General features: G+C 35.3%; 3 protein-coding genes across 3 annotated transcripts; all 3 read left to right on the top strand.

Annotated features, from left to right (window-relative positions):
* Positions 1-1,753: 1,753 nt before the first annotated feature.
* Positions 1,754-27,439, top strand: LOC132615039 (homeobox-leucine zipper protein ROC8-like). The gene is made up of 9 exons (XM_060329596.1): positions 1,754-1,877; positions 2,711-2,828; positions 4,470-4,988; positions 15,068-15,160; positions 15,262-15,468; positions 16,290-16,473; positions 24,402-24,670; positions 25,529-25,618; positions 26,344-27,439. The coding sequence occupies exons 1-9, from the start codon at positions 1,765-1,767 to the stop codon at positions 26,728-26,730; spliced, it is 1,980 nt and encodes a 659-aa protein (XP_060185579.1). The 5' UTR covers positions 1,754-1,764; the 3' UTR covers positions 26,731-27,439.
* LOC132614837 (serine/threonine-protein phosphatase 7 long form homolog) lies at positions 6,947-8,028 on the top strand. The gene is made up of 2 exons (XM_060329383.1): positions 6,947-7,797; positions 7,883-8,028. Exons 1-2 carry the CDS (start codon positions 7,479-7,481, stop codon positions 7,912-7,914), a joined length of 351 nt encoding a protein of 116 aa, XP_060185366.1. The 5' UTR covers positions 6,947-7,478; the 3' UTR covers positions 7,915-8,028.
* LOC132616108 (uncharacterized) lies at positions 9,474-10,320 on the top strand. Its single transcript, XM_060330707.1, has 3 exons — positions 9,474-9,743; positions 9,831-9,899; positions 10,068-10,320. The coding sequence occupies exons 1-3, from the start codon at positions 9,480-9,482 to the stop codon at positions 10,170-10,172; spliced, it is 438 nt and encodes a 145-aa protein (XP_060186690.1). The 5' UTR covers positions 9,474-9,479; the 3' UTR covers positions 10,173-10,320.

The following is a 27,439-nucleotide window of genomic DNA, read 5'->3' as shown; positions in this document are numbered from 1 at the left end:
ATATATTCTATATTTGATCACAAACAAGAACTTGAAAGAGAAAAAAAAAAAAGAAGAAGAAGAAGAAGAAAACTTAACATTAACTAAAAAGAATGTACAATTAATTTAATGATTCTTCGATATACATGGCTGTGACTAGGGGTGTTCAAATGAGACCGAAAAATTGATCTGAACCGGTAAACAGAGTCAAACCGACTTAATAAATCGAAAACCGGCTCAATTCGATTTGATTTGGTTTAAAATTTTAAGAAACCGATAACATTTGGTTTGGTTTGGTGTTGAACAAAAAAAAAAGAACTAAACCGAACCGAACCGATATATATATATATGACACTAATTAAATTTTATGTATATTCTTCATAAATTTGGGTCCTTCCAAGTCCAATACTAATTCAAATACTATCTAGAAAGAAAAGTCTAGCTCTGAAATGGACTCTATCGCGAACCCTTTTCATCAGTCAGTACCCTGTCTCTTTCAATTTGTTTAGTTATACAATGCTTGTGTTAGAAAAGATCTTGCTCAAAATTCTTAGAAAGATGAGTTTGTATAGGTGAATTTTATCATGTGATTGAAATTGATTTTTTTGTTGATGAGGCTAGTTCTTTACCTATTAGCACGCTCCTTGATTAATCCATTGATGCTATATCTTATAAGGTGGAGAAAGGAAGAAGAATTTGGGAAATTTCGAGTGATGAGTGGACTTGATTATTTGTTAGGAATTGATTTACCAACTTCCCTATCTGTTGACTTCCTTTTGGATTCTTGATAAAAAGAAAAAAAAAAATATTCTTGAGTGGTGTTCTTGTTTCGTTTCCCCATTTTCTTAGGGGAATGAAGCTAAGAGTTCTTTTCTAATAAAGATAACGAGGCAAATTTGCGTAGTAATTGCTTGCATTTTGGGTTATGTTACTTCACTCGTATCAATTTCTAATGCATTATAAAATACATTTTTAAACCCGATAAAACTGCAAAACCTGAACCAAACCAGTAAAACAGATAAAACCAAAACCGATAGAATTTATACTATAATGGTTTGGTTTGACTATTAAAAAAAAAATCGATTTTATTGATTTGGTTTGATTTTAACTAAAAATCGAGTCAAACTGGACCATGAACACCCTTAGCTGTGACTCAACACAAAGGAATCATCAATACAAAAGAGTCATATATTCAGCTAAGTAAATAAAGAAAATCACCGACAATTACACATAAAAATCCTCACAATGAGGCCAACAACCGACTGTATAAATAGGGTTCAACCCGTTAATACCCGCTTTCAATCCATATTTTACCAATTTTATTGCGGGTAAAAAATAGGTTGACCGATACTAAAAAATTGACAGATTAAATACGGTTTAATCACAAGCGGATTATACAAATATGGTTAAATTTGCCTCCTCTAGTGAGACAATATATAAATAGCAGAGCCTATTTACTAATCCCTAACCAAAAAACATATCACAATTCTTATCTTGTGTTTAGACTTTGAAAAATCTGATTTCCCCTACATCTGATCTGGCGTCTGTAACATGTTAAATCAACTTATTTTCTACTATATAAAAAGACCACTTACTCTTACTCTGAACATATAATATTTCTCTCTGTCTCTATCCATCAACCAAAGGTATGTAAAAATCTCGCTTATCTCTCTTCTCTTTATTTTGTTTTTATTGTTTCATATATTAATGAATGGTGTAAAATTTAATACTAACACTTCTCTTTTATTTATTTATTTTGTTTTTGAATAGAAATTAGCAAAGCAAATGGCAGATTCTGGGGAAGAACATGTTGGAGAATCATCAAGCTCTAAAAGAAGATCAAAAAGGCAAAGACAGTGTCACAGACACACTATGGAACAAATTCAGCAACTTGAAATGTAAGATTAATTTTTTTTTTTTTTTTAAAAAAAGCACCTTCATATATGGTCTTTTTTGAAAAAAGAAAAAAAGAAAGAAAAAGAAACGTTGGTATAAGAAAATGTTGTCATTTTCCTAAGTGAATAATTTGTTTTCTATATGTGTTTTTGTGCATTTATGTTAATTCTTATTCATTTCCTGTCTTTTCTATTTATGTCTTTTGTTGTTTGCCCATTGGAATTAGAAAAAGATTTATACTTTTGATTTTGTTATACAATTGTTTTGATTGAGTTGCTAAAATGGTTCAGAAAAAGTTTATTTGGATGATTGTTCTACCATTTACATACATCTTTAGACATGAAACGGTTTGTTCTAGGTTGTTATTCGTTAAGATCCCTCTATCATTAACTAGAGATATCGTGTTTGATCATTGGGTTTGGAAAATTCTTTAGTAAAGGTCGCTTTCCTCTTTAGTGGGTCTTACACGACAGCAGATTTGGGTTAGTCGAGGCAACATGCGGTTGCCAATCGCCGGTCAAAAATTCATCCTTTAAGGGGATGAGTTTCTTTTCTTCTTGTTCTCATTCCATGAGAATTTCATTTTTGAGTTTTCCACTTGGTGTTCGGTACCCGCTTTAGGAGGTCCATGTTGAGAGTAAAGTGCTCCTTACCATAGGCGGCATCATTTCTAGAGCTCAAACATTAAACATCTGTTAAGGTTGTGGAGTTACTTACCACACTCACCATAATTTTTTGTGGTATATAAAGTCCTTTCATATTTTATGTTTATTTAGAAAGATAATGGCCAACAGTGATGGTTTTTTTTTTCTTTTCCGGCAATCTTGAAATGAAGATTTTTCAAGGAATGTCCGCATCCAGATGAGGACCAACGAAGCCAGCTGAGTAGGGAAGTAGGGCTTGACCCTAAGCAGATCAAGTTTTGGTTTCAAAACAAAAGGACTCAAACAAAGGTGAATTTAATTAGTCCATTTTCTGTCAATTTAATTAAAATTAATTGATACGTGATGACGAATTAGTATTTAGTTTCATTAAATGATGCAAAAATCTAGAAAAAAACGATTAGTTAAAAGTAGGGCCGGCTCCATGGCAAGTCCATTGAATCTCTTGCGTTAGGCCCAAAATGAATAATATTTCCAGATTTAGTTCGAATGTGTGACTAAATCAGAGTAATTTCTTCCTCTTATTAATTCACTTCCTCTTTCGTGTCTGACTTTTTTCCTTCAGGTAAATTTGATCATATTATTGATGATTTTAATTTTTAGTTTCAAATTTGTTTTCCTAAAACAATTTTTTGTCTTGTTGAATTGATTTATAGATTAAAAAAAATCCCTTTGCTTCATTAATTAATATATGAATTTTATTAACGAAGTTTAGGGTTTTTCATTAAAGTTTTGTTTTCATTTGATCACCAATTTGATTGAGCTGCCTCCCATTAAAAGCGATAATAGAATCATGTAAAATTATTCAATATACATTAACTCTACAATTAGTTCCATAACTTAGCAAGGAATCTTATTAAATGGAAAAAAATTATGTTTCAACTAGATTTCGGAATTTTTTTATTTTTCAATTCAAGTCAAAGAAGATCTGGTTTTACAACTAGGAACTAATGATTTTTCCTTTTTGGATCCTTTGATGTATGAAAGAAACTTGGAATGTCAAATGAGCGGGCTGAATTAGGCTAATTAAGACGGCTTGAATAAATAAACGGCTAGGTTAATAGGTTATTTTGGCTGAGTTGGGGTTATAATAGACCACAACCCGATTTTTCAAATCTTACCAAATTTTATTTTCTTTCTGTGTTTTCTTGTAATTTGTTTAGTTAGCAAATAGACTAATAATTCTTTTTTCATTGCGGCTATATCTAACTTCTCAAGCTTTATGGCTCTATTCAAGCTACATATTTAGTCTAAATCACCCAACTTTTAGACCTGCTGACTAGAATTGCACCCAAATTGATCCGTAATGAAAATATGGCCAAGCTAAAGCCGCTCAAACTAAATCATATTTTTCATGGACTAATTTTTTCACCCATATAGAAATTGCTCAAACAAAACATTGCATATGGGGGGAAAATGTATGTTAAAATTAAAGCAAGTAGTTGAACTTTTAAGCAAAGAAGGAGAAAATAGTTTTCGCACATATTTTTAAAATATTATTTTCAGGAACTATTAATTTTATTCTCTTCAACATTAATTAGCTTATGGATAGGAGACCTGAGATGAGTTACCAGGTTGTCGGTTTACTACTTGGCGATTAATAAAATGTCGGTGAATTGCCAAAAAACATTTAATTAGCTCACAATTTGATTTTATTTATCTATTTTATACCAAACTCTTGTTATTATATTATCTCATATTGAATGTGGGATTATAATTTTGAGATTATAGAATTATAATTAGAGGATAACTTTGTTCTCAACGACCCCTTAAAGGTTGAAACACACCAAGTTTAAATATTGAATCCGCCTCTTCTCACTGGTGTATTATATATATCCCCATCTAATCACAATTATGTATGAGCTCACCCTTTTGATTAGCTTTGGTTCATTACTATTCATGGCATTTCAATTAACAATATTTTTTTTGCAGCACCAAAGAATATCCACTCTCATCTCAAGTGTTGTTGGAAGGTCTTTTGTGATGAATTCAAAATTGGCACCACAAAATATTACTCTTGGATCTTCATCAAATTCATCTGATGAAAGTTTGTTGAGCCAAACTATAGGAGACTCTCCCATCGGATATCCTCCTCAAGAAAACAATAATAATAATGTTCACGAAAATTCAATAGATATTAATAATATCCCAATAATTACTCCATCACCACAAGAAAGTGAATTTCATCATGATAATGTGGAGAAATCAATTATTCTTGAGATTGTTGTTGCTGCAATGGATGAAGTTGTTCGGGTTTTGCAAGTGGAAGAGCCACTTTGGATAAAATCACTAAATGGTGTTAGGAATTCTATTCGTCGTGATAGTTATGAGAAAATATTTTCAAATTCACATCGACCTTATAGATCATCAAGTGCTCGAATTGAATCATCAAAGGATTCTGGAGTTGTGTCAATGACTCCAATTGAGTTGATCCAAAATTTTCTTGATCCGGTTAAGTGTTTAAAATTTCTTGAACATTTTCATATATAACAGCTCGGTTCACTAGTAATATTTGTCTGCTTTGGACCCCGACAGGTATAATTTTAAAAAGTGTCACTAGGATCTAAGACTTGCTTTCTTTATACACCCAACTCTCTCATGTGTTTTACTAAGTAAAAATTGTTCGGCATAGCCTTTTTTTAGGACTGATTTTTTAAAGTTAGCTTTTCATTCTGATTTTTTTTCTTCGTATTTTTACTTTTTGTTTGAAAAAAAAAACATAAACAATCAGATGTGAAAGAATTTTTGGAATTGTATATTCAATGATGTACTAATACTAATAAACTAAATTTGATTTAATGAATAGATTAAAATATTTAGAATAAATAGATATAGAGCGGGTAGCGGGAATCGAACCAACATCGTTAGCTTGGAAGGCTAGGGTTATAGTCGATGTCGATTCATTATTTTGAACATCTCTAATTCAAAACCGAACATGAAACTTTGGTTTCATTCGGCTCCTTTATGGAGATGAGTCAATTTATAGATCTAAGATGTGAAAAAAAAATTTAAAAAAAAAACTGTAGAACAATGTTTGAGAATTTGTTGAAAATTTGCAACTTTTGATGCGGAAACACAATGACAGTGTCATGGATTTCAAACTTAGAGAAGTGAAAATTTTTAGGACAGTCTTGATTTTTTTAAATCTAACACAATGTCATGGATTCCAAAAATTAGCTATTTTTAAAGTCTTTTGAATATTTGGGGTTTTCTTAGTTACGTGTCCGGAGAATGGCTATTTTTGAACTTTACCCTTTTGTGGATATGGGATTTGCCTAGGATATTGCATTATAATTTCTTGGAATACATGCAACTCTAGTAAAAAAGGATATACAATGGAAGAATAAATATATACAGGCGGTACCAATTAGTACTTGAGATTAAATATTACTCATGTTAGTATATAACTTTAGACATTAATTTTTAAGATTCTTTTAGTTCGATTTATATATCAGTAGAAAATATAGATGGTTATTGATGGTTATATCAGTAGATAATAATGGGTTTGAATATAGAAAATATAGATGGCTGTATGATATCAGTAGAAAATATAGACGGTTTTATAATTTATCCTCCACAATATTAAATTAAGATGAGTTTAAATGGAACATCATGGTTGCCGAGTATTCATATAGCCTTACTTCAATTGCTTGAAATTTTGAAGCTTAATGGCTATTGTTGTTCGAGCCCGGAGCCTAAAGGGTATAAAAATACACGGTTTTTACCAAAAGGGAACGTTAAAAATTTATTATACCAAAACGGGTATATCGTGGGCTGATCCACGATATACCCCAATTTTTTTTATTTTTTTTTAAATTATCAGAAAACGAAAACGAAAAAAAATAAAAAAAATTACAAGTATAACGTGGACTGATCCACGTTATACAATATAAATTGTATAACGTGGATCAGTCCACGTTATACAATTAAAACTTGTATAACGTGGATCAGTCCACGTTATACAAGTTATATTGTATATTTGGACTGATCCTTTTGCCCTAAAATATTTACCTTCGTTCCCTTCCCCCTAAAATCTTCCGCCGCTTCTTCATTCCCTTCGTTGTCTTCTTCATTCCCTTCGTTGTCTTGCTAAAATCTTCCATTCTCCTCCATTAATTACAGAAGCTCTATCTTCTTCTACTTTTCCTTCTCCTCTATTTTTTTTAAACCCTGCAAAACAATCTAATTTTTGAAGTAGCTTCTTCAGCTTTATCTATTATTGCTATTTAAATTGAGGTATTTTTTCTAACTCATATAATATTGTATATTTATAATAGATATAGATCTGTTTGTCTTATATATCTTAATTGTTATTTTTTATTTGTGTTATTTAATACGTTTCTGTTATTTTGTGTTATTTTAATTTGAACTTAAAATATGATTGTTAGAAGCATTATTATATAAAAGGTCCTATTTGTTTAGTAGCACTTTTGAAGAAATTTGTTGTTATGTTACTGTTATTTTTGTGGATTCTTATATATAAAAGATCTGAATAACTAAATAATATATTTTGTTAGGAATTGTTATGTTGCTGTTATTTTTGTTAGTGTTGTGGATGTTTGTAAAACGTGGACTGATCCACGTTATACAAAATATAGTGTATAACGTGGATCAATCCACATTTTACAAGTTGAAACATTGTGGAACTGGATATTGCCAATAATAGACCGATGATGACATTTTCGGTACAGGAAAAAAGAATTGTGAAATGTGTCAAAGAATCGAATTTTTTCCTCTCTTTTTGTGAATGTTGCTTTGTTTGATGTATTTATGCATTACCATAGTAATTTATGACTGCAGAACCTGTAATTTCTTCAATATATTTTGTTATGGATTTTTATACAATATATTTTGTTATGGATTGTTATACAATATATTTTTTTAATAGTGAGTTACTCCAAATAACTTGATCTGGATTTCATTTTTTTTTTTGTATAAGGTATGGAGTTTCCACGGGTATGCGTACATCCGGGGCCAGAAGTGTACGATGTGTTAACACTCCAGGAGAAGCATCGATCAGAGGCTGTGTGGGATGGTTCCTTGAGAGGACCGACCGGATGCCTGTTTCCTCGCCGCGCGGATACTGAATTTTGGAAGCATGTGAGGCGTCATCCTTTTCATCCTCGCATCCTTGACTACTTTGGCCTGTGTGGATTTAGGGGAGTAATAGAGGTAGGATGTGTATCATATGATTGGGCAGTCATCACTGCACTTATAGAGAGATGGCGTCCTGAGACGCACACCTTTCATCTGCGTACAGGTGAGGCGACCATCACATTACAAGATATCGAGGTCATGTTTGGCTTGGTTGTTGATGGTTATCCCTTGAATAATCTTAATGCTAGATATATCGATATTGGTGGGTGGCAACAATTGATCCATGAGCTTACTGGTTGGGCACCCGGTCTGGATTGTTTTAATGGTGTTAGTAGGTTAGAAGTACATAAATTAATTGAATATATTAGAGGCTTAGATGTTATTACAGATCAGACCCCAGAAATTGATGTGCAACAGCGGGTTAGGTTGTACTTGCTATGGCTTTGTGCCGGCACGATATTTCCGGATAAGTCCGGTGACTTACTGAATTTAGATTATTTGCTTGACATGCGTGACCTTACAGCAATGAATGAACAAGCTTGGGGAGCGGCTGCATTGTCATATTTATATACTTGTTTATGCCGTGCTTCGTTGAGGAAAGCGAATGATGTGTGTGGATTCATTTCCTTATTGCAGGTACGTGACCTTTAAAATTATATAATTTTATTTGGTTGTCCTATTTGATAGTTATAAGGTTTTTATGTATTTATTTTTATTTTTTAATATAGGTTTGGGCTTGGGAGCGCATTATACCGATGCAGCCACCATGCAGGGCTCTTCCGCCACACACGGCTCTTGCACGAAGGTGGACTCATCGTAAATCCCACGAAAATGAGGCACGTGATGTTTTACCCATATGTAGGGATGTATTGGACAACCCAATAGATGGCCAGGTATTTTATCATAATTATGGTTGTTAATGGCGTTTTGATTGAATAGTTATGCTTATGTGTAATTTATGTTCTTTCTATCGTAGTTTGTGTGGCAGCCTTATTCAGAGGTCATCATCAACAGACTCCCTGAGTGGTGTCTGCGTGGCCGAGATATTTGGATGGCGAAAGTTCCCCTTATTTGTGGGATCTATCGAGAGTGGCACATGGTAGACCGCGTTCTCAGACAGTTTGGTAGGAAGCAACATATTCCGGGTCCATGTGCAGAGATTGATCCTTTTCATTACAAACGTGACAAGCGGTATGCTATAAAAGTGGAGGATCAAGAATATTTTACAGAAACAGACTTTTTGTGGGGAAATCGTCGAGATAGTTTAATTCAGGCCGAGTATGAAACTCAAGATCCACAGTCACTATCAGAGTATTTTTGTTGGTATCGACGTCACTCGCGCACTTTCATAGGAAATCCTGCGCATAAAGTGGATAGAGGATACCAACACATGGCAGGCAGGCATGAGGCACTGGTACGTACATTACATTCCATTAGATGTTTGATGTCTTTATATGTGTCTTAGACCACTATCAAATATCGATTTTTTTTTAGGCTTTAGGACATCAAGAATCATACAGGTTGGCTCAGCAGACTATCCAAGATCCAACCAAGTCTAATGAAGTGAAGGAAATAGCAGAGATGTTTAGCCACATTAATACAGAGTCCATGGCTGCTGCCTCTCTGGGGACGATGTTGAGTTTCGCTCCATATTATACACCACCGGCAGAGTATGTTGAGCCGCCTACTATGCAAGTGCCTCGTCATCAACGTCCTAATGTACCAAGACCTGCGGCGCGTGGTAGAGGACGCCAATCAGGTAATAGACGGGGTCGAACTCCCGTGGATCACCAGTTGGTTGATGAGGAAGAGGTTCGTTTTGATCAAGATTTGCCCAGCTCAACGATGCATGCAGATGATGATGCATATCACCCAATAATAGATTTTATGTCCAGCTCATCGACGTCAGCTCCCGAGGTTCAATCACCAGCGGTAATCAGAAGTGAGGGGCCTTTTCAGGCATTCGCATCGTCTGGGCCTATTAGCCTGGCGGTTATGGCCCAACAGTTTAGTGGTCAGACAAGCAGCTCTTATGGGATGACTGAGGGGCCTTTACCTGCATTCACTGGACAGAGCTCTTCAATTGGGAGGAGACTGAGTTTTACCGATGTGAGTATTCTAACCACTCAAATAGCTTGTATCTTGTTTAAAGTAATGGCTACTTTAATCGTAAAAAATATTATTTATTTTGCATAGTCTCCCATGGCATTTGATGTTGGATCCTCACACATTCCTGTGCCGGATGTACAGACTTTAGAGCCACAGGTTAGCTTTTAATTCAAATTTTTTTGAGACTTGTAGTTGTTATGTGGTGTTTTGTCTTGGTTGCTTTGGTTGTTTGTGTTGGTATATGGTATTGGAGGAACTCCTTGTTACAGGGGAGATGCTGTCCGATTTTACGTAGACAATCAATGTTTTTTATGGCATTTACAGGATACAGGTGTGATACAAGAGGAGGTTCACCAACGTAGATCAAAACGAGAACGTCGTCAAACTCGGTGTGGCACGGGGGGGAAAAAGGGACATTGTAAAAATTAAATTTTTATTATATAGTGGGTAACTTCAAGTTGGGAAAAATTACTATTTTTATTTGCCAATTTCTGTCTGTTTTTATTCAATTCTGGTTCACCTCGTTTCTGCATATTTAATGTGTGTAAAGTTTGCAACAAAATGGAATTGGAAAAAGTTGGAGTGTAATTTTGTTGGCCAAATATGAATTGCAAATCGTTGGCTGACCAACGTTTTGCAATTCATATTATTGCAAAACGTTGGCTGGAAAACGTTGGAGTAATTTTGTTGGCCAAATATGAATTGCAAAACGTTGGCTGTAATTTTGTTGGCCAAATATGAAAACGTTGGCTGTAATTTTGTTGGCCAATTGCAAATCGTTGGCTAACCAACGTTTTGCAATTCATATTATTGCAAAACATTGGCTGGCCAACGTTTTGCAATAATATGTATTGTAAATCGTTGGCTGGCCAACGTTTTGCAACAATATGAATTGTAAAACGTTGGTGGCTGCCAACGTTTTTCCTCCAAAATCGCACAATACATGCGGTTGTCCATGCAATCGTCAAATGAAGCATGTTTTGCGTAAAATTAAATAGTAAAATCCGTGAATCATTAACGTTTTACAAAATATGAACATATTATTGATTGGTAATTGATTCGAGAAATTATTTTTACGTCAAATCACGTAAAATTAAATAGTAAAATCCGTGAATCATTAACGTTTTACAAAATATGAACATATTATTGATTGGTAATTGATTCGAGAAATTATTTTTACGTCAAATCACGCATGCTGCTGTAAAAGTAAAAACGATCAATAATTTATAAATTTGTTTGTGTAAAATCATCTAATCTGCCATGTAATCGTCAAATCAAGCGTGTTTTGCGTAAAATCGAATAGTAAAATCCGTGAATCATTAGTTTTATATAAAATCCGTGAATCATTAGTTTTTCCTCACTAAATTCTACACTTCTGTATTGTAGACTTCATTTTTTAAGAACTCTCAACTTCTCTTTTGCACTCTCCATTAATTTCTACTTCTGTATTATGTTGAAAAACATATGGCGGAAAATTATGTAAGAGTTAATTTATATTGGGGTGGGGAAGTTGTGTATGAAGAAGGTTCAGTTAGATATAACCGTCGTCCGGAAGCCGTACAGCGCTTTCCAATTTCCCTCAAATACGATCGTCTACAACATGTTTTCATAAGCAAAATGGCCATATCTGATCCAAATCTTTCGGTGGTTATCACTGGACGATATCCAACATCAATTACAGCTAGGGGATTTCCCATTTACGAGGAAACTCTTATTTCGGACGATGACTCCTTATCGTTATTTCTTCGAAGTCCTGACATATTTAGCAATCATATCAGTATAGCCACACTTGACATGTATGCAACTGTTGAACGCTCTACTAATGTTGGAGCACCCACTGACGATGAGTTTGATATTCGGGGTACTACGTATCTTCCCGCTATGAATATTGGGCTTCAAAGAGGTACACTTCAACAAGAAACAATGGTAGGAGTTGGTAGCCAGTCACATAACTTTGGTTGGACTATGCAGAGCTGTGATATTCCTGGACCGAGTAGTGCTCCAGATACAACTGAATTAGATGGCGGGAGTATAGTTCGATATCACCCTACTCAAGTAGAGTCATTTACAGAAAGGTAAATATAACGATGTTTTATGAAAATTTTCTCATTTACGTTCTATTCAATGTCTTTGTGCGTTTAACCATCACAAGAATACAACATATTATTTAGTTCTCATGTACTATTTTATAATATAACTTTCAGGATAACTATGTAAATTATTATACTGCAAATTCTAACTAACGTCTTTCATTGTTCATTCATGGAAAATAAAAAGAATACAACATGTTATTTTGTTCTCATGCACTATTTTTATAATATAACTTTATTTTTATTTTTCATTTTGTAATCGGCATGTTATTTTGATTATTTTTTATTTTTTAATTTGTCCTTGGGGTTAATATAATCTTTTTAAATTTTAATTTTATTTATTTATGTAGGTGTAACGATTTTGAAGAAAACCCCGTGTTGACTCAGCTCACACAAATTGTGAGCAATAATGACGTAGCTAATGATCACTCCGATAAGTCAGATAGTGATATCCCATTAGATCAAATAGAAACAAACGATGATCACTCATCTGATGGTGATGGTCATTCTGATGAAGACATTACTACTCCGAGTGATGGTAACGTTAGCTACCATTCTAATGCGATTACATATTTGGACAACACAGAAGAAGGCCCGGATGATTTTGCCTTCATGAGAGATGACGGTCCAATTCGATCTGCACTTTAGGATTGTAATAAACCTGAATTTATCAGATCAGGTTAGTATGGTGACAATGAATATTCTTTTTATTTATTGGACCATTTTTAAGGGGTTGATAATTTTTCTTGTACTATGCAATTAGGTATGTTATTTCAGAACAAGCAGGAAATGAAAGGCGCAGTGAGACTATATTGTCTCAAAGAAAAGAAAGAGTTCATTTGTGATCAATCCAAAGGTAAATTTTGGAGGGTTATTTGCAAGCGTCATATGTTGGGGTGTGAGTGGATGATCCGTTTTAGAGAAATTTCAAGTGGTATGTGGAAGGCAGGCAAAGCGGATCTCCACCACAGTTGTCTGACGGATGATTACAGAAAGGATCATTCCAATTTGAACAGTCACCTAATTGCTACTACGTTGATACCATATATTATGGTCGATCCATACATCAGTATTAAGTCTGTTCAGCAAAAAATAAAAGGATTGCATTTTTTTACTCCTAGTTATAGAAAAGCACAAAAGGGGCGTAAGAAAGCTATTGAAATGGTATTTGGTGATTTTGAAACCTCTTTCAAGACATTGCCCCGATACATGGCTGCCTTAAAATATTTCAATCCGGGGACCGTTGTTGAGTGGGAGCACCAATCAACTACAATGCAAGGTGAACACATCTTCAAGTTTCTGTTCTGGGCTTATAAACCAAGCATCGATGGATTCAAAAGTTGCAGGCCTGTCATCTCAATAGACGGTACTCATCTGTACGGTAAGTATGAGATGAAACTGCTAATTGCTGTTGGAATTGATGCAAACAATAACATTTTTCCACTTGCATATGCTATTGTTGCACGTGAGAGCTTTGAGTCCTGGACGTGGTTCCTTGTGTTGTTGTGGAGACATATTGTTCGTGAGAGACAAGGAATTGGACTTATTTCTGACCGTCATCAAGGAATCTTGCAATGTGTCCAAACACATGATTGGTTACAACCACCATCCACACACCATAGGTTTTGCGTTCGGCATTTGAAAAGCAACTTCAATAAAAAGTTCCTCAATACTGACCTTGAGAAGCTAATGTGGTTGGCGGCTACAGAGCACCAGAAGAAGAAGTATAAAATGAGGATGAAACAAATCAAAACAATGTCATCTCCAGCGTATTTGTGGTTAAAAGCTCTTCCGGAGGAAAAATGGACATTGCATAAGGACAACGGTCATAGGTGGGGGGCTATGACAACGAATGTCTCCGAATCTTATAACGGTTTATTGAAGAAAGCTCGTGGATTGCCAGTTACTGCCATGGTCCGTTATACGTTTAAAAATCTTGTTGATCGGTTTGTTGAGAGAAGCACCCTTGCTGATTTGTTGATTGCGGATAAAAAATTTTGGCCGCGCGCTGTTGAAAAGAAGTTTGATGAATACTGGGAGAGGTCCCTAAAGCATACTGACATGCAGCAATACAATGCAACTGAAGGGGTCTTTGAGATTCTAACATTTGCACACGAAGGTAAGGGCGGAAATATACATAAAGTCTCTGCCGAAGGGAAAAAATGTTCGTGTGGAAAGTGGAGAAACTACCATATGCCATGTTCACATGCAATTAAATTTTGTGATATTCGCGGAATTCAACCAAAGACCTATGTTAGCAAGTACTACAGTTGCAGGTTTTATAAGCAAACGTACAGTGAAAATTTTTCACCGTTGGGTGATGAGGCATATTGGCCACCTTCTCCCTTCAGTTTAATTGCAAACACTGAATACGAGCGAACTTCAGGAGCGCGGATTACAACTAGAAGGAGGAATGAAATGGATATAGCTCCTGCTCGCATGGCTAGAAAGTGTAGTACGTGCAAGCAAACAGGTCATAACAAGAATCGCTGTCCCGATAGAAATCAGTAGTTGTTGTTGCTTGTTGGTTTTTATGTTTTTTCTTAACTTGCACAATTGTTGTTTCTTTATGTACTCTTTCAAGAATATATAACATGTCTTGTGCAGTTTAATAGTTAGTATGTAATTTAACATTTACCATTTAGTTAATGTGTGACGTTTATTTAACTTATATTTAATTTTTTATTTCTGTTCGCATATATAACACATTTAATTATTTGCATGTGTTAAAATATTTATTTGAGTTAATCATGCTTTAAAAATTTAAAAAATCAATAAAAAAAATTTATTGATAACATAACCGAATATGATTTAAATCTAGACAACGTTATTTGGAAAACGAAAAAAAAAATATTTACAAGTATAACGTGGAAGGATCCACGTTATACAATATAAATTGTATAACGTGGATCAGTCCACGTTATACAAGTTTTAATTGTATAACGTGGACTGATCCACGTTATACAATTTATATTGTATAACGTGGATCAGTCCACGTTATACTTGTAATTTTTTTTTTTCGTTTTCGTTTTCTGATAATTTAAAAAAAATAAAAAATTTGGGGTATATCGTGGATCAGCCCACGATATACCCGTTTTGGTATAATAAATTTTTAACGTTCCCTTTTGGTAAAAAACCGTGTATTTTTATACCCTTTAGGCTCCGGGCTCATTGTTGTTGTTATTGTTTAGTCGTTAATCATATACTTAAATATTGATGATTTTGTATATGCAGATCAAATGGATGAACATGTTTCCTACTATGGTCACAAAAGCTAGGACTATTGATGTTATTGATACTGGGAATCTTGGAGGCTCTATACAATTGGCAAAATAATCCATCTTTTATCCTTTTCCTTAGGAATTAAATATACATCAAAATTGCAGCATATAAAATGATCTATTTTTTTGTTGTTGTTCTTGAAACAGATGTATGAAAAGTTGCATATTTTATCTCCTCTTGTGGGAGCTAGAGATTTTTTCTTCATACGTTGTTGTAGACAAATAGATCTAACAACATGGATAATGGTGGACGTTTCATATGATATATTCAAAGAGATTCAAAGTGGTGGACCTTCTTTTTGGAAGTTTCCTTCTGGTTGTATAATTCAAGATTTGGGCAATGGGAAAAGTCAGGTAAGAATATTGCCTATCATGTTCTCTCTCTCTCTATCTATCTATCTATATTTACTTGTACCAGATATTTACATTGATTGAGAGAATGAGTTGAGCAATGCCTATCTTATGATGTCTATTTTCCTTAATATGGTATGAGTCAGACCCATTTTTATTCTAGGTTATTTAATTTTGGATCCCCATGTTATATTGTTCACGCTTAAAATGTTTAGACTTGGACATGCAACAAAGGCTGTTTAAGTGTATATTGGTTTACAAAACAATATGGTGTCTTCATGTATAGTCTTTGACAATCCTCTACGGCCTTATGAGCTATCTGTTGGGATTGAATTAAGATTCCGTATTCATAATTTGTAACATGCTATTAGTGTCAAACCTATCTCTATTCTTGGTTTAACAATGTTGAACCCCCATGTCATGTTGTCCATGCTTTAAATGTTCAAACCTGGACACAAGGGCATATGGTGTTTAACTAATGATATCTTAGATTGATGGAGGGGACTACAGTTGTCTCCTCATATGGTTTTAAACAATCCTCACCTTGTAATACTCATTACTAAAAAAATGCAAGGTCCTGACGGATGTTTTCTACGTCAAATTTATGGTAATTCATGTCTGTTGGAAGCGTCTCGATGAGCGAATTTCCGGCAGAATCGAGAACTTTGATTTACTTTGTTTAATAACCTTTTGTGGTTGAGTTAGATATCACGTTCATTTTTTAAAAAAAACATTTTTTCTATACCCTCTCTTTTTATTGTTGGTATTATTAAGATATTTAAATTTCAAGATTTTGTTCTATTGATTATTTTTTTCTCTTGTAGGTTACTTGGCTTGAACATGTTCAAGTAGATGACAAAAATCAAACTCATCGTATTTATAGAAAATTAGTGTGTGGTCGTCAAACATATGGCGCTAAGAGATGGATTATTACACTACAAAGAATGTCTGAGAGATATAGTTTTGCAATGGGGACAAAATGTCCTACTACACATGATCTTGAAGGAGGTTCGTTTTTATGTCCCCTTCTTTATCTGCTTAACTTTTAGATTTTAATTTATAAAGGAGGGAGCTATGCATGTCAAATTGTCCGTCACCGCAAGGTAGCTTTAATTTAAAAAGAAAATCTTGAAGGGGGTTTAAATCCATCCCTTTTTCTTTGTTTATTTGAAACATGGCCTTCTTTCTAAAGTTTTCTTTTAAAATAAAAGTGAGTTTGGTACAAACGAAGTTTTTTGAAAAATAAGTTAATTTTTTATATTTGTCTATTAGAGAATATTTTTTAGGGGCCAAGAAATGATCACTTTTTTTTTTTTTTTTTTACATTTTCGGGCGGAAGTTATTTTTCTTTGCAACTATCTCAAATTTTAACTTGAAACATGTCCTTTGTAAAGTTTCTTTTTTCCTTTAAGGGTGTGGTGTGTTGGGTTCAAATGCAAACGCAAGTGTACGTGGTCGTACAAGTAATATAGTGATTTTAGAAATGGGATGTCGAATACACAGGGAGTTATGATTAACGGTCAACTAAATTAAACTATCCAAATTATCTATACAAGAGATGAAATTCGAAGATTGTGATTATAAACTAATTGAAGATAAAAGAGACAAATAGTGAACTTCAACAAAGAAAGAGCGGGTTTTTATATTATCAATGAGACGAATGTTCCAGGGTTGCGGTTGGTTCACCAATCCTATTGAGTTTTCGAACTATTTCCCTTTAATCTGAATTGTCGACGATTGCTAATTTACCGGATTGTTAACTCTCGTAGTATTCTCCCGAACTACTACTCGCCTATTCAAAACAGTTCGCCGCCTATATTCCTATGGAATTGACTTGTTAAGAACGCAATTCGTTTATGGTATTTAATTGAACACGGCGTCTAGGTATATTCCTATCCTAGCCACAAATCCTAGCCCAACTGTAGGGATAATCAGATCACGCCCTCTTTAATCCTTCTCTAATCTAACAACATCTTTCCCAAGCATGTATATTAGATAGTCGATAGAACCTAACTGTTGCCAAACAATCAAGCAATTATGAACAGAATTAAAGAAGCAATCAAACTTGACAACTCATATTAAGATAAGAAATAACCACCAAACACCAATAATCATGGTATACCACAACCCTCGAACGAGAAGTTTAGCTCCACATAGACATGGAGGAAAAGCAACAAATCATTCAAAGAAAAAATAAAAACTAGTAATAAGGAGAAGAAAAGATAAAACCCAAGAATCTCCGGCCTCCACGGCGGCTCCTCTCTCTCTAGGTCAAAAGTCGTCCATTCTAATGTAAAAACGGCTATTTATAAGCTAGGGCAAAATATGACATAAGTGGGCCCAATTCCGATCTAAATAGGACAACTGACGCCGCTTGTGCGCTGGCTGTGCGTCGCATGGCCAGCGCATAACCTCCTTTATGTTCTTCCTGTGCGGCGCATGACCAACGCATGGTCTGTCTGAGATTCAGGAATGGTGTTTTTGTGCGCTGGCTGTGCGGCGCATGGCCAGCGCATGAGACCCTTCAGTGGTCAGATTTTGCCTTCAATTGCCGGAACTTCCTTCGCAACGTTCAATCGACGTACACAGCCTCAGAATCACTCAAAACTGCCCGAAATACCCTTCGTTGGTCCTTGTTGTACCTATTCATATAAACATATCAACATAAGCTCATATACAACAATTCGCATTCAAAACTGCGATGAAAGTGCTAAGAAGTAATGACACTAAATCTAGATATTTGTGCCAAATATCAACACCCCCCACTTAGACTTTGCTCGCCCTCGAGCAACTACTTATCCTACATTCCCTAGTACTTTACTTAGCCATGCCACTCAAACAGGTCTACATCAGGATTCGGTGGATATGCAAGTTTCGAAATTGCATTAACATACACATTGAGCCAATTCTTGAAAGTCATGCCATTGTTTTAAAACCATTATTTTCTTATGCTTCAAAATTTCAGCAACCAAACCTCTCAAGAAACGATACGTTCACAAACATGCATATGACTCCAGACACCACTCAAGACATAAAGGACCTGTTACTTGCCCGAGAGGGAGTACTTCATCCGTCTCCTGTTAATTATGTGGCCTTACCCAAAAGAGAGTTGTCCATATCTCACACAAAGTTAACGACTTATTTCAATGGACATAAAATGCAACAATATCGCTCACTCTCACAAAGAATATCCAATGCTCAAAAATGACGAACCATAGGCTTGTCCTTAGTGTTACCGTTCAGCAACTTAGAGTGAGGTGAATTTAGGATCACTTAGGACTTGTATGGTTGCAATGTAGGCTTAAGGGACGGGTAGGATATATTTTGGAAAATAGTGACTAACCTCTCTAAGCACTTTTAATACCTTACACTCATAGTTCATTTTTGCACCATCCTTCATCACTCATAGCATTCATCCACATGCTACCCATTCTATCTTATCAACACCCATTTATTTTCTCAAGTTTAAGCATCCTCTTGTTTTCGACAGACTAGTGGGAGATGACATTAAGAATGCAGATGACAAACTAGACGGTTCCTGTTTTGCAGTTTTTTTTTTTTTTTACACTTCCCACTAACCATCATCTACCCTTCAGACACACCCATAGACTTCACTTTTAACTTCATTCAACAACCCTCCCTTAACTTCACATCCTAACTCCAATTCAATAAGTTACCATTCAAAGTGCCTAAGGAGCAAAACAGGGATCAAATCGGGTCAATAAGAACAACGAGAGTAGGCTAATTGGCTGTTGTAAAAAGAAAAGCTAAAGGCTCAATGGGGTTGACTAGGGATATACATACACAAAGGGTAGGCAAGCGACGTTTCAAACTTTGGCTAACAAAGAAATGCCTAGATCACTTCCTAAACTTCTCACTCAATTTCACTTCACAAACACACCGGGCAAGTTCTAGTCATTATTATCGGGCATGGATCATACCAGAGTTTCCTCACATTACACACAACACATAATCAACACAAAACAGATTCATACAACCATCAAATCAAGCAACAATCACAAATCATGCCAAGTGGGTCATACATGAGTCAATGCAGTCTACTATGGAAATGTTTCGAGGTAGGTTGACTATTTTTAAGCATGCTTTTTAAAGATTTTCAAGAAGAACTCATGGTTTCCACATTCCACCTGACCTGAGCACCTAGCATTCGAGTGGTCTGACAGGCTTGACTCTTACGACTCTTCTACAAAAACTAAAAAATCTAACCCGGTTCAAAGGTCCCCCCTTAGGAAAGAACCGAGGTCATAAGAAACCCAAGGGGGTGGATGATGTGTGCCACTAACGAGGGACTCAAAAAGCTAACAATTGTTTTTTTTCCGACTCAAAGACTCAAACACTGATCAAAAAGAAAACCTATGGCAACTTGATCACCATCCTTAACCTCAAAATGTTGTTACAAGGGACGTATTTCCCACCCCACACTTAAATTATGCTTTGCCCTCGAAGCATATAGATGGAAAAATTTACAAACAAAGTAAGGCAAGAAATACTCCCTGAGGCCCACTAGGGCCTAGTCATCATCCTCAACCTCGCCACCTTGTTGACAAGCCGTTTATGCACGTATCCATCAGCTAAGGGGAACTCTTTGTACCTCTGGAGATTCAAAACACAAACATCCAACTTCGTTAGTAAATCTTAAACCAAGTCACGACCCCACACTTATTGCAAGTTGTGTGTTTATGCATTGAATGTTCATCTTTCTTGATGTTCGGGTAATCTCATGGCTTTGATGACTCTCCAGTGGGGTCGTGAAACGACCCCACACGTACTTCCGACTATGATACACAAAAACTCAAAACAAAGAAGTTAACTAATTTTTAGCCTAAAACGACAAAATTAATGAAAATAAATACTATCTTACAAAACAAGGAAAAACATGTTGAATGACCTATGGGTGTTCATGGCAATGCCCTATGGTTTAGAATGTTGTTTCAAGTTTATTTGCTACTCAAGACTTCACAAAACTCACACGAAACTTAATTGAGGAATTTTATCAAGCAACTTGTAAGCACAGAACTATCCGTTGAAGGTGTGCAACAATGGGGGGTTGTAAAACCCTCCCTTATGTTTGGGAATCATTGTTCTAGCATCCAACACTTTTTACAAACAACACAATACTGAAACATCCATCCAAATTCGCCCAACCCACAAACCCTTATTTATCAATCTCTCATCCCAACAAAAAAGGGGAAAGAAGGAATGGGATTTCATTGATGCAAACACACGAATTCTTACCTTGTGTCGTGGAAGAGATGATTGACACTACTTTCCTTGGAGTTGGAAGGGATTGGGAGAAGGGTTTTTGTGTTTGGGTTCGGTTGGGAGCAGTTTTAGAGGGGGGAAGGGGGGAGGGGGAGGGGGAGGGGTTGTGAGAAGTGGGGATTAAGTGGGGGGTCGGCCGTGTCTTATTCTTTTTTAAAATAATTTGAACTGGGCCGACCCGTGCGTCGGCCATGCGTTGCATGGTCAGCACACGATCCCCCTTTCTGAAGTTGACATTTAGAAAAATTTTGCTCTGATTTCCCTTCATGCGCTGGCCATGCGTGGCATGACCAGCGCACAATACACCCCTCTCTGAACTTTAGACTTAGCCAAAATTTTGGCCTGCTTACCCCTTGTGTGATTGCCATGCGACGCATACGAATAGCACACACAAACTTGGAGTTGTTTCATTAACTGCTTCGAGCGTTTATTGTTCCTGCAACATGAACACACACATGACATATATGCTACAAAAGTTGGGTTGCCTCCCAACCAGCGCCTTAGTTAACGTCGTGGCACGACGTGAATCAACTTCACCACTTTTCCCTCCACCTTGAGGATATGAATTGCGCCCCTAATTTTGCATCAAATTTTCTGCTCCGCTCTTGGGGCGGTGGTGTGAAAATAAAGGAACCAAGCAATAGGTATCGCATCTTGCACTTCTTGGCCCTTAAGTGAGGAATGCTGTTTTGCCCTTTTGGTGTGGCAAATTTTAGGATATAAGGGTTTTGTTCCTTGTTTATACACTTCTCCAAAAACTTGGAGGACTCGATTTCCATGTCACCAACCAAACATAATGTAAAAAAATGTTTAGAATGAGGACCAACACGCCCCAACTCCGAAACTGCCTTATTTTTTACATCCTCACTCATATACACCCCCTCAATATTGGCATCATCAACAATATTCTGATCGAATGGTTGGAATTCCTCTTCCTGCTCCACAAGTAGGCCAGTATCCATAACAACTGGTGGTTGGGCATCAGACATCTCCACCTTTTTATTCATTAGAGCCTGTAGGTCATGGATATCTGAGTCAAATTTGTCTATCTCTTGTCTGAGCTCTGTTCTTCCTTCTATCAATTGTGTCGCCATGTTTGTGAGTCCATCGCGGAGAAACCCATGAAATTTCATTTGTTGAGCTTGTTCTGTTAGCCAAGATTGGCTCACTATCTTTGCTTCTTCGAAGTTATCTCCTTGTAGGAACTCACTCTCTTCTTCTGTTTGAGGTTTGTCTTGGGTATTGGCTAAGCCTGTAACTTGTAGATTACAAGTTTCAGACTCGGCCTGCATCTCTGTGAGTTTGGCACGAATCCTCTCCATGGCCTTCTCTAGTTCTGCGTTTTGCTCTCTTATCAATGTGTCTTGCTCTACTATTTTTTTCATCATATCTGTAACCTGAGAAAGACTCTCTGCATCCTCCACTTCATTACTCCTGTTAACATCATAAACAATAAGAGAATCATAATAGGGGCTCGAGGATGGGGAATAATATTTAGGACAACCATTCCAATGGTCATCTTGACCACCACATATACTACAAACATTCCGCTCAAAGGATTGGGTAGGTGCGCACAACCCATTCCCGCAAATATTATGACAGTGCTTCCACGGGTGGGGTCCTCCACAAATCAGACAAGAATCACCAAAATAGGCACAACCAATATTCAACCAATTTTTATTCCAAGATGTCATATCAAGAAAGATATCCAAACTACTAAATTACAAAAAAAAAAAAAAAAAAAAAAAACTTGAATAGACAAAAAGAAAAGTAGAATCTAGATAAACAGTTAATTTCTAACTCCCCGGCAACGGCGCCAAAAACTTGTTGGGTCCAAATGCACACGGAAGTGTACGTGGTCGTACAAGTAATATAGTGATTTTAGAAATGGGATGTCGAACACACAGGGAGTTATGATTAACCGTCAACTAAATTAAACTATCCAAATTATCTATACAAGAGATGAAATTCGAAGATTGTGATTATAAACTAATTGAAGATAAAAGAGACAAATAGTGAACTTCAACAAAGAAAGAGCGGGTTTTTATATTATCAATGAGACAAATGTTACAGGGTTGCGGTTGGTTCACCAATCATATTGAGTTTTCGAACTATTTCCCTTTAATCCGAATTGTCGACGATTGCTAATTTACCGGATTGTTAACTCTCGTAGTATTCTCCCGAACTACTACTCGCCTATTCAAAACAGTTCGCCACCTATATTCCTATGGAATTGACTTGTTAAGAACGCAATTCGTTTATGGCATTTAATTGAACGCGGTGTCTAGGTATATTCCTATCCTAGCCACAAATCCTAGCCCAACTGTAGGGATAATCAGATCACGCCTTCTTTAATCCTTCTCTAATCTAACAACATCTTTCCCAAGCATGTATATTAGATAGTCGATAGAACCTAACTGTTGCCAAACAATCAAACAATTATGAACAGAATTAACGAAGCAATCAAACTCGACAACTCATATTAAGATAAGAAATAACCACCAAACACCAATAATCATGGTTTACCACAACCCTAGAACGAGAAGTTTAGCTCCACATAGACATGGAGGAAAAGCAACAAATCATTCAAAGAAAAAATAAAAACTAGTAATAAGGAGAAGAAAAGATAAAACCCAATAATCTCCGGCCTCCACGGCGGCTCCTCTCTCTCTAGGTCAAAAGTCTTCCATTCTAATGTAAAAACGGCTATTTATAAGCTAGGGCAAAATATGACATAAGTGGGCCCAATCCCGATCTAAATAGGACAACTGACGCCGCTTGTGCGCTGGTTGTGCGTCGCATGGCCAGCGCATAACCTCCTTTATGTTCTTCCTGTGCGGCGCATGACCAACGCATGGTCTGTCTGAGATTCAGGAATGGTGTTTTTGTGCGCTGGCTGTGCGGCGCATGGCCAGCGCATGAGACCCTTCAGTGGTCATATTTTGCCTTCAATTGCTGGAACTTCCTTCGCAGCGTTCAATCGACGTACACAGCCTCGGAATCACTCAAAACTGCCCGAAATACCCTTCGTTGGTCCTTGTTGTACCTATTCATATAAACATATCAACATAAGCTCATATACAACAATTCGCATTCAAAAATGCGATGAAAGTGCTAAGAAGTAAAGTGTAAATGACACTAAATCTAGATATCTGTGCCAAATATCATGGTGTGTTTGGTATGATGAATTATTTTCGAAAGCTACATTTTAAAAAAAAAATAAAAAAATTAGTCATCTTCTGATGTTTGACTGCCTCAAAATATGTTTCAACCAAAGGAGTAGGAAAACTGATCACTTCTCTCATTTTTGGGGGAAGTAGTTTTTTCTTGGAAATTATTTCAACTTTTAAGTCATATCAACGCTATAACGACCCTCAGACATTACTATCATCTTTAACACTCACAAATCTCATTCAAACATTTTACGATGTGCTATTATTATTATTATTATTATTATTATTATTATTATTATTATTATCAATCTTCAATAAAAGCTCTTTTAAAAAATAATAGTTTCCACCCTCTGACCAAACTCTAGAAATAACAATATTTTTCCGAAAACAAATGCTCTCTGAAAAAAGACTTTCGTCACACCAAATACACCCTAATTTGATTAGTCAAAATAATTTTTCTTCTTATTTTTTTTTTTCCAGTGGTTAATGATCCAAAAGGCAGGAAAAATGTGATGCAAATATCCCAAAGGATGGTGAAGAGTTTTTGTGAAATCCTAAGTATGTCAGACAAAGTAGATTTTCCTACTTCACCAGAGATGACCAACAAAGGAGTTAGGATTTCTACTAGAAAAAGTGAAGAAATTAGCCAACCAAAAGGGTTGATTGTTACTGCTGCTACTTCCCTATGGCTTCCTCTTTCATTTGAAACAGTTTTCAATTTCTTCAGAGATGAGAGAACAAGGCCTCAGGTATTTAAATTTCCAATAAAAAATAATTTCTGCATTATTAATTCATGTATAACTCGTTTCTTAACGATACAATCCCTAAAAGTACCCTTATTTAGTGAAATTTCGTTTTGATGATTTTCGTCGAATATAGTTTGAGTTTGTTATCTGTTTTACATCGGTCGAGGAAATGAGTTGTTGTAAAATAATTAGCTTTTAGTATTGAGTTAAGTGCGACATCCATTTTCTTGGGATATTTGCACACACAACCTTTTTTAGAGCATTCTTTAAATTATGTCCCTCGTTAGCACAATGAACTAAATTTGTCTCTGAAAAAATTCTCAATCATCCAACTATTTTTAAAAGTGAAAGTCTACTGGGTTAACTGTTCCATGTTGGTTGAGGAATGAGTTGTTGTCTTCTTAAGAGACATCCGATAGTATTCGCTTCATTAGCTAATTTTTTTGGATTCAATTAGATCGACTAAATAATGTGTACTTTTGAGAAATAACATCACATGCAGGCTAATCTCTATTCTTAGTCACTTAATGTTGGCCTACCATATTGAATTTTTTGTTTATCCTGAATGTCGGGTTCATCCGGACCAAATATTTTCGACGCTGAATATAGATTTTTTTGTGAAACTCACAAAAATTTCAACAAATATTATATATGACTCGTAGTTTTAAATGTACAATCCTAAATTCAACTGATTTGCTATTGTTGAGCTCCCATTTTTTTGTTATCTACATGTTTAGCTCTTGGCATCAATTATACATAATTGTTTTTTTCATTATATGGTCTTAAACAATTCTCATCTCATGAACTTATTTTTTAAGATTAATTATGAGTTTGTTTATTGTTTAATTTTGGTTTTATCAGTGGGATGTTTTGACCAGTGGGGATGCTGTGACTGAGTTAGCACGAGTAATAACAGGAACTTTTCCGGAAAACTGTATTAAAATCATCCAGGTATTTTTCATATTTATTTATAGTTGCTACTTTTTGGTTAAATTATCAAGTAATGGTATTTCTCATGAATCAAATAAAATGACTTATGATTGGAGTCATCTCTTTAATTGTAAAACAGAAATATCAAAATTTCTAACTTGCATCTTTAAAGGCTTTTTTTAATCAAAATGGTATTTTCAATGGTCCAATTTCACTTTTGAGTTGTAGTCAATTAACTGTAAAAACACCAAAATAAGACTAGCTTTTCTTGCGTTTAACTGATAATTTGAAAATCTTTTTGACATTATCATGTAATTTAACCTATTATAGTTGGTTGTTTCCTGTCTTATTTTTTGGTTTAAGAATACCACTTTTCTTTTTCTTTTTTTCTTTTTTCTTCTATCTTCTATCTTTTAGGATACCCAATTATTTGTAATTATCTTTTAGGTTATCCAATTATGTGAATTCTTTTATACACAATAGTGAATTAAAAAAAAGTTAAACTTATCTTTGTTATATATACATATATAACTACAAAATAATAATTAGCTACGAAGCTCGTCGATACTCTATTTCTAAATAGCATGTAGCTAACAAGATTTTTTAATAATCAATTGTTAAATAGGATTAGCAACATGTTTTTGCTATTTAGCGCCAGAAATTGTCTGTCACTAATTTTTTTTTTTTTTTTAACACTACTAAGTGATAACACTAATATTTCTTAAATTGTTGCAATCAATATGTAGCCTTATGCACCAAGTGAGAACAGCATGTTAGTTATTCAAGAAACAAATATTGATCAAATGGGAGCCTTTTTAATCTATGCACCCATTGATTTACCAACAGTCACTTCACTTATCAATGGAGAAGACAGCACCAAAGTTCCAATATTGCCCTCAGGTTTCATCATAAGTCCCGATGGTCGCCTCGCTGCGGATAAGGACAGTACTGGAAATACACCAAATGGTTCAATTTTGACAGTGGCTTTTCAAATATTGATTTGTGCCAATGATAATAATGTCAATAATTATTCAATTTCCCAGCAGCAACATATGGAGACAGTGACTACTGTTCACTCCCTTTTGAGCTCTACAGTAATTAACATCAAAGAAGCTTTGGGTTGCTCTGATTAAAATTATGATGGTTTCATTTCATGTTGTTATTTTGTTTATTCCATTGTTGGAGATTTAAAACTTAAACATATTAGTAAGTTTGAAGGATGATGTGTTCCCTTCTGTGGACTTATGAAAATCTCAAGACTGAGATATGTTATTGCTATTATCTTTTATATTAATAATGATAGACTAATTTTGAGACTTCTTATTTCTTTGGTTATTTAAATTTTAGTCCGGTTGACCAAGTCTTTTTAAAATTTGGTTATTTAGAAAAGTTTTTTTTTTTTAATCAGAAGTGCTTTTTGAAAAAATACTTTTGGAGAGTAAGAATTTGTGTTTGGTTAATCTATTTGAAAAATAGAATTTCTAGTCGTTGTTTTTGCTCTCTATCATGTACCAACATCATGCCTTTCTGATTTTGCAAGTCGAATCTAGTGGGGTAGTATATATAGACTATATGTATACTGTCCGTGTGTGGATGGAATTATACTTCAAAATTTAATGGTGTGGCCAGTACTATCCACCCTACTTTCAAAGCTATATTCATTTTTTTTTTAATAAAAATATTTAACTTTTAGCCACTATTGACATACTTCGGACAAACGATTGTCTGCTCCTCCTCCTCCCCTTCTCTTCTACCATATCATTTCGTCTCTCTGAATTATAGTTGTTGCGTTTTGGCCATGGTCGTCCGAGCCTCTGCACAGAATTATTAATTGAAAGGCGT

The sequence above is a fragment of the Lycium barbarum genome, chromosome 10 (assembly GCF_019175385.1).
Source record: "Lycium barbarum isolate Lr01 chromosome 10, ASM1917538v2, whole genome shotgun sequence".
Taxonomy (NCBI): Eukaryota; Viridiplantae; Streptophyta; class Magnoliopsida; order Solanales; family Solanaceae; genus Lycium; species Lycium barbarum.
Note: the sequence above shows the minus strand (reverse complement) of the source record. Positions and strands in the feature narration are given on the sequence as shown.